The sequence below is a fragment of the Falco cherrug genome, chromosome 11, assembly GCF_023634085.1.
Source record: "Falco cherrug isolate bFalChe1 chromosome 11, bFalChe1.pri, whole genome shotgun sequence".
NCBI classification, from domain to species: domain Eukaryota; kingdom Metazoa; phylum Chordata; class Aves; order Falconiformes; family Falconidae; genus Falco; species Falco cherrug.
This window is the reverse complement of record NC_073707.1, coordinates 11,801,629-11,823,596: the sequence shown is the minus strand read 5'-3', so window position 1 is coordinate 11,823,596 and position 21,968 is coordinate 11,801,629. Positions and strand designations below refer to the sequence as shown.

The 21,968-nt window shown below is 38.0% G+C and overlaps 1 protein-coding gene across 1 annotated transcript in view; it reads right to left on the bottom strand.

Moving 5' to 3' along the window:
- Nucleotides 1-8,235: 8,235 nt before the first annotated feature.
- The window catches only part of CLSTN2 (calsyntenin 2), a 389,948-nt gene continuing 376,215 nt past the window's right edge, over nt 8,236-21,968 (bottom strand). The window contains exons 13-17 of the mRNA XM_055724029.1: nt 20,038-20,208; nt 19,250-19,395; nt 17,703-17,826; nt 15,964-16,148; nt 8,236-15,327 (exon numbers count right to left, since the gene is read on the bottom strand). Coding sequence (XP_055580004.1) covers nt 15,115-15,327; nt 15,964-16,148; nt 17,703-17,826; nt 19,250-19,395; nt 20,038-20,208 — 839 coding nt within the window. The 3' untranslated portion in view covers nt 8,236-15,114. The remainder of the gene's footprint in view (nt 15,328-15,963; nt 16,149-17,702; nt 17,827-19,249; nt 19,396-20,037; nt 20,209-21,968) is intronic.

Sequence of the window (21,968 nt, the reverse complement as noted above, 5' to 3'; positions counted from 1 at the left end):
TTTGGTTGTGTCTCCAAGAAAAGCCTGGCCATTAGGTACCTGAGAACAGCAATTAGATCCTTCCTTGGTTTCCTCCAGGCTGAGCAAATTCAGCTCTCAGCTTCTCCCCATTTGTTTTGTACTCCAGATGTGTTACAGTCCTGGTGGCCCTCTGTTGCATTATCCAGTTTGTTAGTGTCTGTATACTGGGGAACCAAAAATGGGATGCAAAATTTTGGACACAGCCATACTAATGCCAGATACAAGGAATAATCACTTTTCTTCACTTATAATAATAATAGTGTGCTCTTCCTGATGCATCCAGTATGAGGTTAAGTGTCCACCAACAAAAGGATACCCCGCTGACTCATGTACACCTTGTCCACCTGACCTTCCCCCCTCTAACTCTTCTTCCACAAAGCTGCTTTCTACCCCTTGAGCCCATAGCCTGCACCGTTGCAGGGGGTTATTCTAGCCCAGGTGTAGGGCAAGATTCCAGCTAGTCAGCAAAAGCAGATTGATAACAGATGTTTCAGACTGGCTGGAATATAAATGAGGTATACAGGTTAGATTTTTGGTTTCTCTAAGCCAGAAAAAACTGTCCGGAAAACCCCCTTAGGCTAATACAGTGACTGCATTCAGTTTAAATTTTGTAATAATATAGCTATATTCTTTTTGGAAACTCAAAAATTGTACTCAATTACAAGACAAAGTGTAGGTTATTTTATAGGCTAATTAAGGCCTATCTTCAAAACTGGAAAAAACACTCATATATATTTCTCCTTTTATGTAATTTTTTTTTTATTCAGACTAAATAACAACAGGTCAATAAGATGCTAAAAATTAATATCTGTGATCTGTTTATACATATTTAATTTGCTCTGAATGAGCAAATCACATATTTGGACTTGGAAAAAGGTCATGTTTAGTAAGAGGCCCTTTAGGCTATTGCACATGTTTATAGATAGGTATGCTAACTTTTATAATATTTTACATATACTTGACCTTCATATATGCAGACATTTTTGATTTATATCTTAATTGTATAGCAAAGGTATTTTCAAAGTATATACTCTATCTGCTCTATATAATATATTTAAATAGCATTTATAGAAAAATATTTATCTGTTCTTGGTGTTGGGGGCAGTTTGGGGTTATTTTATGCTATTTTAACAGCCTGTTAGGGGCCTTACAGTTTATCTGTAACAGGAATATTTGTCTTTGTCATTTCTTGTTCAGCTCATGTAATTTTCGTCTTGCAGAAGAATGTAAAACTCTTCCTGTTTGAATTTGTTAACAAAAATCGTAATTTCTAATCTAGATCTTCTAGAATTGGTGTGAAAGCCATCTGCCAGGAGTGTGATGAGTGGGGTTAATCTTTTAGTAAGTAGCCAGAACAGGAGATGCTTCATAAGGTCCCTTCCAGTTCTGTGTATCTAAATTGTATGTTGTTCGCTCTCCCAGTATCACTGCTCTGGTACACCAAAGCTGGCTAACAAACTGGAATAGATTGCTAAGGCTGCACTGGATGGGAGATGCAGGGAATGGGGACTTCGGCCTGAAATCTGTAAGCTTGTAATGCCACCCTGTAACCATAACAAAACAGCATCGTTGTCCCTTGCATCTAGGATACAGGCAACATTTTCCCTGAGAGACTTTCCAAAACTCCAGCCAGCCATGGGATGCTAAGCCACTGAAATCAGGATTACAAAGTCTAACGCTGCTTTCAGCACTTGTTCTTTTCAGTACAACCCAGCAAAGTTTGGAGAAAGTGATCAAGGTTTTCATGGTAGGCTTTTGCCTTTCACTGAGACTTCTGAAGTGGGAAGTAGACCCTTCCAAAAATTCAGAATAGCTTAATTGCATCTTAGACAGCTGATGTTAGGTATTTAACTGAGTGTAGCTAATGAGATATATATGATGAAATTTTATTGTGACTTCTACATCATACCTTATGTAATCAGCGTGACATCTCATTAAAGAACTAGATCAAGTCTAAGGAGTTAACAAGGAAGGGAGCTCTAGTCACAGCAGAAGGCACAAAGCAGTGTGGCGTATTGCTACACATGATGAGATCACGTGTCATCTGTGCAAATATAATTCATTGGCCAGTGATGCAAAATTATGATTTTTTCCTTTGTACTATTTCACAGTTTATGTGCGTAATATATGGTATAATCATCTTTCTCTTTAATCTTTTATCAGACCAAAATGCAGGGTGAAAATAGATGGGTATTAAATGTAAATACCAACAACTCTTCAAAAGGTTCCCTTTCCCATGCTTCCCTTTTTGTAATCTCAGCAGAAAGATGAAAAGTTACATAGATGCTTTAAAACCGTACTGAGACTTTTGGCAGATGGCCCATTCCTCCCTAGGAATTAGCAAAAGAGCTGACAGATACTGCCCAGATATTTAACCTTTTCCACTAGAGGTGTTAGTGTTTAAGGATTATTGTTCAGGAAATGAGAACATCCTGATAATTGGTGAAATAAAGATTACAGAACATTATCTTTTATGTGAAATTCTAAAACTGTATTTATTGGCCAATTCACAGAAAGTGCCATAGTGACCACAGAAATGAATCTGATTTTATACATGTACAGATGTACAGGTCAAATTTTAAAATAACATATCTATTTCCATTATGCATTTAATCAATCATGTGGAAAACATAGGGATATTAACAATCTTGAATTCATAAATGACTGTGCAAATCAACATGGCTTTTATGAAATATACCACTATGCCATGGAAAGGGTTTTGTACAACATTTCCACTACATGTAAAGTTAGGTTTTATGGACTTTACCGTGTGTCAAATTTTACTGTACATTTTCATAAAGAAAAGGTTGGTGGTTGTGGGTTCTTTTTTAAATCCAGTAGATTTTTATGGGTTCAAAAATAATTTTAATTTCAACTTCACCTTTTTAATTGCATATAGTAATTTAATTTAGCACTCTGCATAAATTGTATAGATTAAAAAAATTCATAAATACATTTAGCATCTGCAACAAGACATTTCAAGATGTGGTTTATGATTCTTTGACACATACATTAAGATGTTTTATATAATGAGCATATCTTCTAGACTGAAGAGCCTGTTGTTTTGAGACGCACTTAAGGGGTCACAACCATACAGGATATATTTATTTGAGTTGCGTCTGGTATTTTTTTATTATGAATACAAGTGGCCACAACTACACAGATTGGACTGCTAGGAAAGAATCCCAAGCCACAAAATACATGCTATCAACTGCATTTACTGCTCCTCAACAAGGACTAATGCACCAACATGGAAGCAGATCTAGGAAATGATGACCTGTGTGTGAAAAGTTCTACAATTTTGCAGGCAGATGAAGTATTTCTTTTACTGTCAAGCTATGATGAAATAGAATTGTCCCAGCCAATTAGAGCTCAGAGCTCTAATTTCATGATGATACTATTTCTCAGCTCTTCAAATTCCCACACTTTCAGTAACATATATTTCATAACTATATGGTTAATTCTAACTAGAGACAACCCCTTCTACCAAACTCCAATGGTATTCAGGATGAATGTCTTATTTCTGCTCTGCTGTTCATCACAACTGAAGTCATGTTCTATAGTTCCTTGCCCAGGAATTCCTCTTAGTTTTTCTCTCCTTTTGCATTGCAACCTCACCTTGCAAGGTCTAACCATCTCCCCACCTAGATTGTTAGACTGTTGCTCTTCATGCAATGGCTGGTTTTGGAAAGGTAGGCAGAGAAGTGACAGAAAGCTATGATGACAGAGTTTTTTAGAAAACTGAAAGGTATTTCCGCTAGTTTTTTTCACCCATTGTGTTAGCCAATGTCAAGGCAGTCATCTTTCTTTGGACAGCTAAACCCACTGACGGCAATTCACCATTCCCTACAGTATTATTTGTACAATTCTAAATGACACCTCTTAGGGACAGAGATGTGCTGAGGGAAGTGTGTAGTACCTTTGAAGTCAACACTGGAAGGCTTAGTGTGCCTGCTCTCCCTTTAGCACCAATCCTACCAGACAGAGCAAATGAGGAAGATAAGTTTTATTTTGCTCTGGTCTCAGTGGGCTTCTGAACACAAGGATTTCAGTTCTGTTTTGGCATTTTGGCTTTCAGGTACAGAAGGTAGGGGCAGAAGAAGAAATACATCAATTAAAAGACCCAAGCTGACTTTGCACATCCTTCCTATTTGCCTGTGTAATGAGGCTTCTGAGCCAGAGAGCAGAGGTTTGCTTGAGGCATGCTTGAAAACCAACCATATAATCATTGTGCTAGTCAGAGACCACAAATGCATTGCAAATTTGCAGTATAATGTTAGGCATGGCAGTACCTGGAAAAGTTGGCACAATTCTGTTTTTTTGCAGCAGTTAACATATGGCTAGAAAGTAGGTACATTGTATCAGTGAGATTTGAGGAGAAACAACATATACTTAACCTGTTTTAAAGGAATGCATTGGTAATACTTACTGCTTAGTGTAGGGACACTTAAAAGCATGGGCACATGAATGACAATGTCTGTTTTTAATGATGACAATCTAAATTTAAAGAAATTACTACTTTGTATTATTGTTTGATTGGCTCCAATGTTTATTGGTTGGCTTTGTTAATTCATACCAACATAAAAGACATTGCCAAGTTCATATTAAATGAGAACTTACCCATAGATTACAGCAAAGACTTTTTTAAAAATAAGGTTTCAATATAAATTTATTGTTTAACCTTTGACAACCTATGCAGTGACACACACCAAGACAGAGCACTTTACCAGAATGAACTCACAGACTAATTTAAGGAGATACCAGGGTTTTTAGTTTGTGTATAAATGACATCTCATGAAAAGGTAGGAAATGTGAGGCTGAAGGAATGAATTGGGAGCAGGGGGGATTTGTAGATTCTCTAATAAATGACAAAAGGCAACGAGCTTGATAACTATCTAAAAATATTAAAAGGATACAAATCACAGTCAGAGGAATTATTTAGGGTGGTGCAGGAGGGTATAACTGGGACTAATGAGATAAAAATTACAAAAAGGATTATTTAAATTCATTACCAAGAAAAGCTTTCTAATGGTGAATTCTAATAGATTCTAGGATAATCTCTCAGGGGAAGCAGTTGAAGCCTAAGGCTTAGAAACACTTAAGTAGGTTGAAACACCCCCCACCCCCCCCACCCCCGCCTCTAACACTAGAAAATATATTCTAGGGAACAATTCTGCATTGTTAGCATAATACTCTAGCTGTACTACTTTTTCTGTCTACTAATCTTTATTTCTAGGATTTAACGAGTCTCACAGCAACTTCTAAACACACTGAAATTTAGATGAAACAGTTATTAGGAATCCTAACCACAGTGTTTATTAATCTGCAAAGCAATAACCCACGCTGGTATATTTTTCCATCCCTGTTGTGATGACCCTTTGAATGGAACTGCCTGTTAATCACAATCTAGTATTTACTCAAGATTCTGGTGGTGCAGTATTTACAATGGAATATATAAAGAAAACATCGTTTCAGATGTACCTCACATTTTTTGGATAAGGTTGTTAAGGATCTAACAATAAACATGCCAATAGTTGATTCTGAGAATGGAGGTAATAGCTTCAGCTCTCCAAATTGTCCAGGGATGATTGTTATCCTTGAAAATTTTTTTCTTTTGTGTATTTTCAAAAATCAAGATTCCTAACTATGTGGTACCTTAGGAAAGTGGATCGTTACAAAGTTTACTTAAGGGCCTTTGCAACATGGAGTACAGTTTTCCTTGGGTGTTCCCAGTTCCTCATCCAACCTATGTAGTATGTTGGTTATAGAAAATCTCTAAAACTGATCAGCATGGTTGTCTGTGTGCAAAAATTCTGTTTCTTACTCAAATTAAAATGTGTGGTAACTGTACCATTAAATTTGAGTCACTATAGACATCAGTGTTTTGGCCCAAATCACCATGGGCCTGCCTTGGCCGTAAAGCATTTCCTACTTAATGTAGGCATGGTGTAGCAACGTTTGTCATGATCTTGCTCCCTTCCCAGCTCTGCTGGAGGTAGCGTAACTGTAACTAATGAGGCAGCTATGGACAGCAGAAACCATGCTAAATAAGGTTATTTACCTTAAAGTAATTCCCCTTAAGGTTCATTACCACAACCACCACCTCCATGCTGGGAATGATTAGGTGATTATTTTTTTCTTTTTATACATACATAAAAATATATATGTATACACACACATATGGTCATCTTACAGTCCTTCAACATTATGTTCATTTTCTTCTTGTTTATTCTAACAGCTGTCAGTTCTGACATGAAAACAGTATGTTTCCATTTTCTTACTGTTTGACACTCAAGCTTATAACGTCCTTTGTTTCTAGAAGATTAAATTCCAGCTTTTCCACATCAACTGGAAACCTTAACTCTTTCTGTCTGTTATTCATGCATTATTCTCTTCTACCTCCCTGTTCACTCTTCCCTAAATAATAATAATCTTTCTAAAGGAACTGACTGCAGTTGATCCATTCCACATTCCAAAGAGCATGCCCAGTTAAAACAATTATCCACCTTCTCATCTATATGTGTGCACGTTAAGTAGAGTGTAGACAAGAATTTGTTGCCAATTTCAGTACTGGTTTGAAATGTCATTGTAGTCACAGACTTGGTCAGGGTTACCTAATCAAATCTTTTGTATCCATTTATATATTTTAGAGGTGACAGCAATAGAAAGAAAAAAAGACATTGTATTTTTAACAATGTGTTTGGGTTTTTTGTGTGTGTGGTGTTTTGGTTTGGTTTGTTTTTTTTTCCCTTAGGATATCCTGAAAACTTCAGCCAAAACTTATGTTATAGGATAATATGCTTAAAGGAATCTGAAAGAACTTTTATCCGGTTAGGAAGTTAAATGCCTCTGAAAACCCAAATTTGTATTCAGATTTATAAAGAAGAATAGGTAGGCCAGCAGAAACGTCTTTTACTCCCATTAAATTTTCTGAGTTTCTAAATTATGAGGATAGCTTTGTCCCCCATTTGAGGACAGCTTCTCTTTGCATTTGGCAGGGTTTTTTTTTTATTCTTCCTTGCCTAGTGAAAGCTGCACCCTTTTATTAGGCAATGTACTTAACTGGGGAAAAAAATTCTGCTTTGTTCTCAGTACAGACATAAATACTGACAAGACACAGCCCTGTAGCTTCAAGAGCTGCTGAATGCACAATTTCCACGAGTTGCGAATAGGAATGAGAACTTTTTCTAAACTTTGTTTTAAATGTTTGTAATGTTTCAAACTATGGTGAGTGTTTCTACATAGGCAGTAACTAATGAAAAAAGAACCCAAAGTTCTTGACTGTAACCATCCTGTCATTGATTTTGTGTATGTATAGGGTGCTCCACAACGGAGAGCTGTAAGTGCAGCTGCAACACAATTATTGAATCGCAACACCACCAAGCTCTTTGACAGTGCTTTTCATCAACAGGGCTCACAGTACTTTGTGAAGGATGTCATTTATCTTTATTCCTATTTACAAATAGAAAAATGTAATTCGTGAAGCACTGTCAATACCTACTCAAAAGGCAGCAAAACGCCTCTGGGGAAAAGGGTAGCCCACCTGGTAACTGCCTCTTCATCACCAGGAATGAAGTGGTGAACATACAAAACCTCATGGGTTCATTTTCTTGAGTTAAGCTTCAATAATGTGGGTTAGAATTTTTTATTGTTTTAAAATGCTTTGTTAGGCAAATGAAATGAAAGCCCTTGCTTCCCTTTCATTTTTGCTCAGTTTGAGTTTTGTAAATTTTTATTTTATGATTGTGTCTTCTTAAAGAAAAAAAGAACCAACAAACAAAAACCCCATACCAGGCTTGTACCTTGTTACTTGTACAAAGGTAATGAAGTATAATTACCTTCTGAAATATCAATGGAGTAATTTTCCTGATAGATTTAGCAGAAATATTTCTTGAGATTGTGCATGTTAATGGAGTATGTGTTAGTCTACTCTAGCTTGAGCAGTCATCATTCAAAGCTGTCTTTATTCTCCATGCTAATAAAAAAGAATCTGGATTCCAAGAGAGTAACCAAAAACCACCCCAACCAACAAAACATGTTAATGCTCAAGTAAACAGTCTGATCACTGGATACACTTCGTTTTATTGGTTCATCTGAGACTGTCATCTCCTTTGCTGGAAGTCTGAACCATGCAGCATTAGGGGGCTTGATATGTTTCAGCTTAAAATACTCCCCACACTGCTTACTATGATTTTATTTAAAAAAAAAACCAAAAACAAAAACAAAACCAAAACAAACAAAAACCAAAACCCCAAACATTTGACCCAAATGTACAAAGATTTGTACAGATCACTGTTTGCTTCTGGGTGTTGTAGAAAGTATTTGTATTATATTGCAAAGTGTTCCATGGGTTAGACGTGACCGTGGGAGTGTTGATTTTTTGGCAACACCTAAGTATTTGAGGGACAAGAGTGGCTGCCATTATGGCTCTTTGGAGTGGCACTTTTACACTATGAGGATTGCAAACTGTGAGCAATGCGGATGTGGCACGAACAAAGCAGCTTGTCATCTTTCTCAGCTTAGTCTGAGGAGACAGAACCTAATGCTATTATATGGTTGGTGATTCTGGCTGAAACATAAGGAAAATCATATTTGTGAAGCACAGCATTATGTACAATTAACAGTAATATTTTTAGTAATTTTGAAGGTGCTTTTACTTTTGCCATCTATGACAGTCTTTTTTAATTATTATTTATTTCTATCTCTTCCTTAGATTTGCCCAACTGGTGTATCAGAATTGCCTTCAGCAGATATTAAGTAACGGTCAGCAGCTACAGGGATCATCCAGAGGTGCATTAATCCCAAGGTTTACAGCCAAAAGTAAGTGAAACATCAAGATGAGGCTACTGCCTATCTAGGTTCCCCCAAATATTTCACCTTCTTTTGTTCAGTAATTTTATCAGGGCAGAACCAGAGCTCATTGGCCACTTGTCTGCAATTACCAGTGAGACAGCAAGCTGACTAGCATCTGACTGGGATACTAAAAAGCCATAGATTGGCCCATTTTAAGGGCACAGATGCGATATACTTTGATTCCAGCATTTTCAGACAATCTCAGAGCAACTCTAGCTGAGCTGCCTGAATCTATGCAGCTTCATAGAAAATACTGGATAAAACAAGAGGTGGATTTCCAATCTAGATAACACATATTTTTAAATGTATATATACACTCATACATACAATATTACTTAAAATTTGTATTTATACAAGCTATTGTGTATATGCAGTATAATGTATCAGTTTGTGTATACATTTTCAAAATTCTGCTCATATCGCTGTTATTTCTCAGTCTGCCAACTGTCAATGTTTGTCCAAAATTTTATTTCATTAAATTATTTTTTTTCAACACCAGGATTTCATCAAGAAACAGATTTGTAAATATATTTTAAACACCTTTTTACAAGCTATGACACCTTTATTATTCTGCCAAGCAAGCTGTTCTCTTGCTGTTAACATAGTGGTGCTTTTTAAGAGTAGTGCAGAAACAGTATACAGCATACATTCAGAAAACAGCTATACTCCACAAAAGTGAAGCAAATTTGAAAAAAAAAAGAAAAAAAATTTAGGACATTTGTCATGATGTCAGACACCAAGATGGTGAGTGCTTGGCTCCTTTGCCTACTGCTAGATTCCTGAAAATTGTTTATATGGAAATTGTATTTTGCTATGAGGTTTTATTGCCATTTTCCATAAGCATAGAAAAACTGATCAGGATATACTGTTGTTGAGATACTTAATCTAGTCAGCATGTGTGAATTAAGGGAAGAGAAGACTTTTTTGAAGCCCTGGAGATGTCCTCACAGTTTAATTTCCTCTTCCTCTCTAAGTATCTATATGCTTTTGCAAACACCCTTGATTTTGGTATTACAATATATATTCCAGGATACCAGGAGCAGCTCCATGGGTCCAGCCCGCCAGACCTTTACCTGCTGTCACCTCAGAAAGGTCTTTCATTCTTATCTTCTGCTAAGCATGGACGGTGGTGGTGATGTGCATGTGCGGGCACCAAAACTTCCAGAAGAGGAAGTGCTGTGTCCCAACGTGCCGGGATCCTCACCAGGTAAAAGCATTAGAGCTGCCTCACAGGTTACAGCTGAGGGAGAGACAGCTGAGACACAAATTAAGTGCAGGGCTCAAAAGGGGTTGCCAAAATAAAGTAAGGGCAGCTACTGAATTACTCCTTTGATCCTCAGTGCTTAACCTGGGGCTACTAACGTCCCATGGCATTATTTTCAGATTAGGGTCAGGCCAGCACAGCTCCTGCAATGGGGACAGTGGATTTCATCCCACTAGAGGAACTTTATAACCCTCTGGCCCTGAGTCTTATTTTCTTCCTGAATGAAGTGAGAATGGTATGTGCTCGCTGCAAGCCTAGCACTGCAACATACCAGAAAGGGAAATAAACTGCACCTTCTCATTAGTCCCTGGCAAGGAAGATCGCCACTTAAAAAGCAGTCAAGCCACCACTGCAGGATACTATTGCCTGTTTGAATGAAAAAAATAACATATTTTAGTTATTATTAAAGATATCATGAACACTACATATTTATTTCTAATTAAAACTGCTGCCAGCCAGTGCAGTAAATATTGAGATTAATCTTAACAACTGTGGATTTTAAGGTTTACTTGCAAAGATAAAATACCTGTGGAGGGGGTAGAAGTGAAAAAGAAATGTGCGCTATTGATGACAAAAAGCAACTTATGTGGTTATATTAATTCAGATAACAGTGTATCGCCATCTTGAATTTACATTTGTAGGTTTTGCAGCTTCTCCCAGCCTTACACTACAACTTAAAAAATTCAAAGGTATTTATTGATGTGATGTCATTTTAGACCTCTGGCATTACAGATTCCTGATGTCATGTGTTATGGGTATGTCTTCAGAGATGGGGATTTTTTGGATGCACTTGTTTATTGCTACTGTAAAAAAGCCACCTCTGTGTGTTTTCATAGCTCAACCTTGCATCTGGGCTAATGATAAACATCTCGAAGAGCCAAAGACTGCAGCTGCCATTTCAGAGTTGCAGGATGAACTTTCTGAAGGCTGTGGAAGATCACTTCATGGCACAGCCGGTGAGTGAGCGACTTGGGAAGGCGCCCCGCAGGTCCTGTTGTTTGTGAACAGAGAAGGGCTTTGTGGGTGATGCGATGGTTGGAGGCCGTCTTGGGCACAGCAATCATGACATGATAGTTTTTGATTCTCAGAGAAGTTGGGGGTCAGCAGAACTGCCACCCTGGGCTTTTCGAGGGCAGACTTTGGCCTGTTTAGAAGCCTGGCTGACAGAGTCCCTTGGTAGGCAGCCCTGAAGGGCACAGGAGCTCAGGAAGGCTGGGCATTCTTCAAGAAGCAAATCTTAAAGTCACAGGAACAGGCTGTCCCCATGTGCCAAAAGATGAGCTGGTGGGAAGACAACTAGCCTGGCTGAACAGAGAGCTTTGGCTGAAACTCAGGAAAAAAAAAAGGAGAGTTTATGATCTTTGGAAGAGGGGGCCGGAAGCTCAGGAGGACTGTAAGAATGTCATGGCAGAAAATTAGGAGGGCCACAACCCAACTAGAACTTAGTCTGGCTACTGCTGTAAAAGACAATTAAAAATGTTTCCATAAATACATTAGCAGCAAAAGGAGGGGTAAGGAGAATCTCCATCCTTTACTGGATGTGTGGGACAAAGGCTGAGGTACTTAATGTTTTCTTTACCTCAGTCTTTAATAGTCAGACCAGGCACCCAGCCCACTGAGCTGGAAGACAGGGACGGGGAGCAGAATGAAGCTCCCATAATCCAGGGGACATGGTCAGCGACCTGCTGCACCACTTAGACACACACAGGTCTACGGGGCTGGACAGGATCCACCCGAGGGTACCAAGGGTGCTGGCAGAAGTGCTCACCAAACTCTTTATCAGCAGCCCTGGCTAAGCAGGGAGGTCCCTGTTGACTGGAAGTTGGCAAATGTGACACCCATCTACAAGAAGGGCCTGAAGGAGGATCTGGGAAACTTTTCCAGGTCTTTTTCAACCTAAACAATTCTATGGTTCTATGATTCTAAACGCTTTATTCAGAGAGGACGTTTCTGGCTTTTGATTAGGGGGAAAAAAAAAAGCATGTCTGTGTATGTATGCACATATATGTTCTGGTTTGGTTTTAAGCAAGCAAGTAGTTTACAGCAAAAAATAATTCCTGAAGGGGAGAAAATATTTTATTTTTTTTTGAAAAAGTGGGATTTCTCTGTTATTCTACTAGTAGGCTTTTGCTCAATGATGCCAATGCTATCAACTGCTATACAAATATTCTAAAGTTCATTTTGTGAAGAAGTATCTCATTCTCACTAACATTTTGTGAAAAGGACTTTTCTGTTTATTTGAATGAAAAATGCTGCATAATGCACTCCAATAAGTAAATCTAAAATAAGTACAGTGATACATTTTAATTTGCTGAATATCGTGTTGCAATCCAAATTTTAGTGATAACACACGTGCCTGTATTACTTAGGTTTAAAAATGTAGGTTTATTTACAGTAGAGAAAATACTTTGTTTGCCTCTTGTGTAATATACCAGCATGACCTGAAAAGATTTGCTTCCAGTAACAAAAAGATAAAAATCTATGGAGAAACACACTGATGAAGACATGAACATATAAAAGAATTAAAGGCCGTCAATAAGGTTGTAAATTGCTGTTTTCAAGTTGCCCTAATGTTTTCTGTGATGATAAATTATTTTTTAAGTTTTTGTTATTCCAGATTATTATTATTAAGTCCAGTTCTGAAATTGACTTTTAAATATCTCCTTTTAATTACCTGTTTTTCCTGAGCAGAAAGCTTTGCTAATAGGCTCTGTATAATGTTTGTTATCAGCACATGTTTCATGTCACTAACAAAAATCAGCACTAGGAAATGAGTTAAATATTGGAAAATGATCAAGCATAGAATTTCTGTTCAAGAGATTCAGATATTTTAAAACTAATTATTTTATTTAACAGAAAATTTGGCCAATTTTACAATCTTTATTCCTGCAGATAGACTGTATTTATGTGGGCTTAATTCTGCAAATATTCTTGTAAGTTTAATATATGTGAGAGACGAGAATAAAAATAAAACAGGACTGCTCACATAAGAAAACCTCTATGTTGCCAGCCTAAACAATCATAAGCCAACCTGATTGTTGGCACAATAAAAAGAGCATGAGGGTCTCTAATTTTAAAACTAATTACTAAGAGTTCTTTTCATTTACTTTCTAGTTATTAAACTCTAAAGTCTAGTTGCTGTCAATCTGTCCCTGCAACTATCAAATGCAGAAACTGCAATTAAAAGAACCCGCAGACCCACAATACACTCTCTACATTCCAGAGCTGCTAATAATATAGTATTGAGGGAGGTGGATACCCTCGAGATCGCTCAAGTTACTCTGCAATATCAACTACCATTCATGGGTACTCAGCAAGGTCCTCTCCTGGCAAGACTGCTTGTTTCTCTGGGAGAGAGCAGAGGAAGCAGCTCATTTTGAACAGCAAATTACAAAAGCAAAAGTCAATGATGGAATTGTAAAGAAAAGGATGTACTTAGAAAAAAAAACAACAAACCACCAGACAAACCACTAGGCAGCATTCACTTCCATGCCATTTTGTTTTTATGCATTAGAACAGTTATCCTAGCAAGTGCTGCATCATTTGGTATGCAGAGCATTTGAAGATGCAAAGATAATTAAGGAAAGGGGACAAAAACCACACCACACAGACTTATCTACACATTGTATGTAGCTTTGCTTTTTGATTTTTTTTTTCCTTTTTTCATTTTTATACTGTGTTTAAGAAAAATATGCTGTGTTACCATAACAAACTAAAATACTCTCTCAACCTTTTAAGAGTTTAGGTTTTGTTTTCACTTCTTTTGGTTCCAGGTAGGTTTTATTTGTTCTTGTTCTTTATAAAACCTTTTCTCAACATTAATGGCTTCAGGAAGAAGTAGTAAGGGAGAATCATGAGCACAAAAGAGCTGACAGTTGTGTATGTTGTCACTTTCTCTTGTGCCACTCATAGGTGGATAAGGGTACAGAAGAAATAGGGCATAATGTTTTATAGAATACAGTCAGAGAGGAATTCCAGCTGGTGTTCAGCAAAAGGGAGCATTTTCCTCATGTAGAATCACTACTTAAGTTTCAACCATACATAGCTATGGAGTAATGGGGTCATTTTTTTCCCACTACTCCAGTAAGATACTGCAGTAAGCTAATGATTTTACAAGACAGACGGTTTACAGCTTCAAGTTGCTGCAAATTCCTCAATCCATAACTAATGAGCAGCTCTAAAGGTTTTCTGTAAATCAATCTCATTAGAATTTACAGTTTGCATAAGATTGTGTTACTCTATCTGTGGACACAATGATTATTATTTTTTTTTTTTTAGTAACCTTCAGCAGCCCATTGCTGCTGGGTTTTTTAAAATCTCTTAAATTTCTATGGGTAGGTTAGATAAAATCCCTGCCTTGAAGGTTCTGACAGCACGCCTGAAAAACACACTGTCCACTTCTACACAGGCACACATGCATTGTGTCAAGTCCTAGATATTCCCTTGAAGAAGACGGTTAACATCCGAGAAGGCAGGACAAGCTGACAAATGGAATTCAGTCTCTGTCACCTGTAGCACTAAAACTCTGCCCCGCTTTGAAGGTGGATTATGTTTTACACCTGTAAGAGCGTAAGTCAGTCAAATGGCAACTGTTATTTGGACCCACAGGTAATTCTTCATAATAAGCTGAAATCTCTCCTGTATGAAAAAATAGCAAAGGCAAAAACCTCTCTGGATTGAGTGACAGGACTTTTGTCACATATCTGCGGTCTAGAGACAGGAAATAGAGAACTACGCTTGCTAACCAATCAAGTTCTACCCTACTTTATTACTGGTGATGCCAGTATGTTTGTACCATGTTTTCTCCAGGATTTGTAAGAAAAAGGTCAGTTCTATCATTACCGATTACTGCAACAAGATCATTTTAGGCAAAACAGTTACAGGCAAGCAGAGGTTCAAATCCTGTCAATAAATACATAGACTCTGAAAAAGCATTGTATTGGTTGTTACAAAAGAGCAATGTGGCTGGAGGGCTGTTAGTATGGGAGTGTTGAATCATCCCATTCCAACTGCTCTTGCCTGGTGGCATTCTGTTTGTTTCCATTCTGGACAATGACTTCTTCCTCCTCCTCTTCTTCCTCCTCCTCCTCTTCACTTTCATCTGATTCAGCACTGGTTGTGTCTTCCTCTTCGTCTTCTATGTCTTCTTCCTCGCTCTCCTCTTCTGTCTGGTGAGGCTTTTCATATTTCTACAGTACATTTAAAGAAATGAAAGAGAGCCAGTAGAAGAAAAGTGCCGCCTTGCTAGACAGTGGCTGTGAGAATGTGAGCATTTATTCCACATTTAGAAAAGCTAACATGCTGGGAAAATCTGCTTTCCATCATGTAACTGTTAAGCATCAAATACGACATAATTCAGCAGCAAATATTTAAAAAATACTGTAACAAGAATGGAATGTCAATAAGCAATAGCTTTGTTAGTCCAGCTGCCAGAATTTAACCTTTCAATGCCAGTTTCTTTAAACTGCTGATCATTTCCCCTAATTTTAGTGTATTAGTGCTTACATTAAAAAGTTAAAACCAAAGTAACTCGTATCATCTTGGGTACCTAGGATCCAAATACAGTGCTATACCAAATAATTTCTTCACTATCTTATTTAGTAATTATATATGACAACAAATATTAAGTACTCAATTATGTATTATCATGGTGTAAGGAGCTGAAAACTGAGATGGAGTCCTGAATGTACGTACATTCAACTGTTCTGTGAAACCTAAACAAGTTTACTCTGAAAGGGGCTTAAAACTCACTGCTGAGCAAGCTACCAGCCCAGACACTAACTCCTAGTAGTATCACGACATAAAACTATGCTTCAGTTATGTACCTCCATGGGGTTGACGGTAATAGTCAGAGCAGAATCATCCCAATCCATTTCGTTTTCTTTACTTCCTTCGCTGTCTGCAGAGCTGTGCTGATGAGCTGTCCGAATTCGATAGACCCCCAAGGTTATGATGAAAACAAGTATGCTCACACAGATTATGATAACGACAGTAGCCACACTTGGAACAACTGGAACAAAAGGTGGAAAAGGGAATGGGCTTATGTTTGTGGAAGATATTCCCTACAAAACACTAAATACATCATCTAGTTTTTCCTCTCAGCACCTCTTCCTTTGGATTGAGAATCAGCCATCTGCCCTGTGCCTGGGACTACAGAAAGTGTTTCCAAGCGCCCACCGACTAAGGCAGAGCATACACAAATGGTGTTTACAGTATCTTATAATGAATATTATAAATCATAACCAAAAAGTGACTATGCCTCCCAATTGTTCTTGAAGCCAATTTATTACAGACAACAAGTAGTCAATCAGTGCAGAATCAATTAGTTTCAGAACAAGTGTTTTTGCAATAAGGTTCAGTTGTCTTGCATGTTGTCCCCTTCTGATTACAGCTGAGGTATTAAACTCACTAGTGAGATAAAGTATGTCCCAAAGCTTGTATTTCTAAAGTTTTCAAACACTAGTACTGTGATTTAAATCTCAATCTCCAAGAAATAAAATAACACATTGCAGCTCTATTTGCTTGTGTTACAATCTTCCTGGGAGGCTCTTGAGGATTCAAGACATTTTTCCTCACTGTTCTGTTGCACTCTGAGAAGCCTCCGTCTGCAGCTAGTCACAGGAAGAAATCTTACACTCCCAGCTCCATAATTAGGTCAGAGGCGAAGTGCTGCCACATTCCATGTACCTTTGTTACCTAGATACAGCAATTCCGGGAGCTACAGTACTTCTGTAGCCCATTTTATCACCTTGCCCTGTCTGTAAGAATGGAACTCTGAAATCAAAACAATATTAAAGTAACGAAGAAAGAACCAGCTTGCAATAGTTCATTATGCATAAATTCAGTATAATATTAGTAAAAATGGTCTGTACAAGTGTACAGAAAAATACAGTAAGCATAACTGTATATAACTACTTATAATTACCTACACTTTTCATCAGTTTTGCTTCTTTTCATATATATCATTCAGCTAAAAGGATTTCAGAAACCAGCATTTAAACAGATTCTTTGCTCTGGGTTTAACTTCATTGAAAAGGCTTCAGATTTGGATATATATTTTAATTCATATAGTCAAAAATTGCAATTTAAATTCTCTGTTTAATATATACTAACACCCTCGCATATGGTTAGGTGGACCTATCTTCTCCCCAGAGAGCTCCAGACTGAGGCTTGGAAAGCAGCTAAGAAATTTTAAAACTAATACAAACATTTCTTCCTTTTGCTTAGAAATGGGTGGGCAGAAATCAATATACCATGGAAATACAGACGTACAAAGACAAAATGAGCATAAATATTATACTTCACACCATTCAGTACTAGAAACAAGACATTTTCTTAACTATGTGGATCATAACCTTTAAAGAGGACTCCTTTAAAGTATCTCTTTGGAGAGAAAGAAGAGATTTCAATGTCACCTTCTTTCCTATCTGTGCATGATCTCTGCAAGGTTTCAGAAGCTGGAACTGTGAACTTCAGTGCTCTATTTGTTGACCAGGCTGAGTCACAAGGGCAATACTGACATACCAGAATCATTATGATTAGTCTCGGTAAAGTTGTCACATACCTGAGTTGTGAACAGCACTTATGCTTCCCTCTGGGTGCTGGACAGACTGGAGAAATTGTGGTTGTACTATTATATGATTTACATGGTCCATGAAGTTGGAGTTGGAGCTGTGTAGAATATTAACCTGGCACAAGAGAAAAATAAGAGCTCAGATAGTAAAGAACACTCGATATTCCAAACCTGTTGGCTCCATACATTATGTTGAACTACGAAGTTCATCAGCAGATAGGAACATTATTATATAGATCTTAAAGGCCAAATTTTTATGCCAGTGAAAAATACATAGGTTAATATATTTCTCATTTCTAGCACTAAAAATGCATTTTAACATTTCTAGCTGTAAACTATGAAGTGGAACAGAAAACAGTTTTTTTGATTTACTTGTCTGGATAAGTAGTGACTTTTTTTTCTCTATACCAATCAACTTTTAGGTGTTCCCTGAAAGTCAGTAAAAGATTTGTCACTCTGAACACTGACAGAGCATGTATCAAACTCATTGAGTTTATACTAAAACAGGAAGACAGAATTAAAATAAATTTCAGTTTTTCCTGTGTCCCTCCTTTCAGAGTGACTTTTTTTGAGGAATATCGTATCAGTTCTCTGTCCTACCAATAGTTATAAGCAAAAACTCTGAAGTCATCACCAGGACTGCAGAATGCTAAGGTGAAAAGGATTTTCAATACGATGTAGACATGTAAAAATTTTCAGAGCCAATTATTAAGGTTTGAGCCTATTGCTAACAAGCTCCTTCCCTTTCCTGTAGTTATTTGGTACCTAGGTTCTAGGCTGGATAAGTTGGTTCTTCAGAAGAGGCCCATGATTCCTGCTGAGGTGCATCAGCAGTAATGCTCAGTCACTGGGTCATTGTGCTGCACTGGAGTCAGTACCAGCACACAGAATAAGCTCCAGAGAGCTGTCTGAACACTCCTGGGGGAACTGACCATGGCTGGGGAGCGGAACCAATGTGGCTGTTACCCATATGCTGATTTTCCTCCTCAAAGAAATGTGAAACCATGTAAATTACCAGGAATGATCTCCATCTGATGAAGAACAAATTATAAAACTTACTGTAAGGGATTAGTGCTTGGAAAAGCTGAAAAGGTTACTGCTGCAGGAAAGAAAAGTATGTCAGGCTAAGTGAAAAATAACTAATCTAAGGAAAATAACGAGGCTGTAAGGATTTACTTTCTAGCTGGTGTATAAATCTTCATAAAGACACGTAGGAGATTTTACATCATGGAAAAACAATGATGATAACCTTAGCCCCCACCCTGTTTGAACAGCAGTAATTCTCTGTGTTAGCAAAGTTCAAGAGAAGGGTCATCTCATTATATACACAGCAGAATAGAGACACCCACATTGAGAAATACCCACAGGAGAACTCAACTTCCTATTCAAATGTAACTTAGAATTTTTCCTCTATTTGGTTAGTTACCGGAGTGTGTCAATCATTTTACATGTTTTAAAGAAAACTCAGTGTTGCTGAATGTAAGGCTAGTGCTTAGCCTCATCATTGGAAAAGACAACTTGACTAAATGATTGCTTACCTCCAAGTTAAATTCATTGCTAGTGTAACGTCCATTGAGCTCTGAGCACTTGACTCTGAACTTTCTGTCAAAGGTGGCAGAAGTGTACCAGTTACGATATCGAATCTGCCGAAGTACCTGTTCGTAGTTGTACATGCTGTCCACACCTGAAATGGTGGTAGAGCAGTAATAATCTCAAGGACATGTTACGCAGCAAATGCTCCATGCAGTACAGGAGAAATCACATGTTCACAGAAAATAGAAAATTTGGCAGAATGGTCTGAAAATGGCAGTGCATCAAATATTCCCTATTCTCTGTCAAGCCTCTGGCTGACGCTACATTATGTGAAAATATTTTTTGGAAATTAGTGTAGGTCCTTAATGGAAAGTACCAAATACAACAGCAAAGATTTAGAATAAATTGTTTAGTAATCAAAAATCGGCCAGTGAGTTACCAGCACTGTGCAGGAACACTGAGGAATCTCCTCATTCCCACATTCCACTGTGATGGTCCACAAGAACCCCCGCATTTAAAGAAAAATAAAAAGCAGTGTTCCTATTTTCCTTATTTGAGGAGCAGCAGGAGGGCTGCTGAGATCAGGACAAAGCTGTGCTGTATTCCAACGGATAAACACAGCACACCCAGAGATAAGAAGTGACTATGCCTTTTGAGACTCAGTCTCCTCTAGAATATTTTAAAACTAGTACATCACAGATTTCTGCCTAATTTCTTTCAAATTAGTCCTTTCATTCCCATAACGTAATTGTTGGTGGGAGGAAATAAAGGAAAGCAAAGTCCATGAACATACCATAGATTGAATATCCTGCTGTGGAATTTGTGGCATCTAGATGTTTTCCTTGAAGCTCCACATGATCTAGTTCTAAACACTCTTGTTCAGGATCTAGTTCTGCTCCAATGACCAAAATATCACAGAAATCCAAGGTGTGGAGCGTTTCCTCTAATACCACTGGCTTATTGGCTGTGAACACATGGCATACACAATGAAAAAAAGAAGAAAGGAACTAAGATAAATGATTGTAGAACAGCTCAGTGATTTTATGTGCTTTGCATCAGGGCTTTCAATTTTTGCAAAGATGGCTGAGTTGTTTTTTGCTGATATTAAATACAGCATACTTCAAGCAAATCAAAAGAGAAGAATCCTGCCTGTTCAGTTGTTATGATGATGAAGACCTACAAATACCTAGTGAGATAGATAGAAAATATATTGCTTTGTAATAAAAAGCATTCAAGAACAGTACTGGAAGTCGAGAATTTAAATTTTATCCTGGAAATAAATTCATATAAAAAAATCTGGTTTTCAATGCTGTATTGATACCAGGTTGGTATCACACGTTCTTTCTTTTCTCAAGAAAAAAACAGACTGGAAAAATACATGTCAAACATACCTATGCTTGGACGATTGTCTCAGTTACTCTATGGCCCATAAAGGATTTGCATTACCAAGATCATGGCCATCTACTGAAGAACCTGGTATTACATAAATGGCAAGATCCTGTGTTGTGTGACTGGGAGAAACTGAGTTGTTAACTGACTACCCTTCAATATGTACATTTAAAAACCCAATAATTCTGTCACTGGGAAAAGAGAGCACGTTAATTTAATGTTTTAATTCTCTGGTCAACTTAGCATAGAGTGTCTGGCAAGACTGCTTAACCAGCTCCCTGAGAGTACCATAGACACAGAGACTCCGATCCTGCAACTTAGTGCTCACTCTTTGAATTTCATTTTAGAGGGCGTATGGGGAAGGCAGGCACAAAGAGAAAAGTCTCATGACCTAGATTCCCAACTCCTGGTCCAGTGAATTTGGGTATCTAAACTCTAGGTATAGCTCTGATTTACCAAAACATGCAGACCCAACTCAGATTTGCAGGATAGGCAAATCTGAACACTTCGCTCACCAGCTAAGACCGATGAGTTGGACTCTTTCATGGGAAGCCACGAGAGACCAGCGAGAGCTCGCCTGCAGAGCCTGGAAAAGCCTGACCTGGTCAGCTTTGCTGCTCTGTCTCTCAGTGTTGGGCAAACAGGGGAGGCAGCAGCAGCAATTTTAGCCGTTGGCAGGATCCCACTGATTTCTCTGCTGAGGCAGGGCCGGCAGCGACACGTCGGCATTCCAGGTGCCCTCTGCATGGTAAATAAGGCCTCAGAGCCGTAGTCATGCTGGTAGCAACTGCCTGATCTGCTTTTGATGAGAGACAGACCTAACCCGTCCTGTGACTGGACAGCACACAGTGACTAAACCAGCCCTCTCAGCCTTGCCACGTGCATCTCTGCTACAGACATGATGGTAAATTCCAAGTAAGTGGAAAAATGGCTATTGGTAGATATAGGTCAAGATTTAAGCTGTCTTTGCTTAGATATTATCTGGGCTGACAGAAATGATGATTCAAGCTTGTAATGAAGGAATTGAGACTTAGAATTCAATGACTTTGTGCAAAACACAATTATTCCCAAAGCCAATTACTATCTATCCATTTAACCACTCCTAGTGGAAATAAATAAGAGATGGCACATTAGGAGATGCCTGACTTTCAAGGAATTAAACAGTAGTGTAAGGATTGCTGCTGTTTTCAAGGAGAGACTCTGGCTCTTTAGGCTATAAGATGTTACAACAGTAATTATGTCAATAATTGTATTGGGAAAAAATGGGATAGTTTAAATTTATGAACTAAACTATATGGCAGTAGTTCCTAATTCACTGTGTGGTTTTGAAGATGT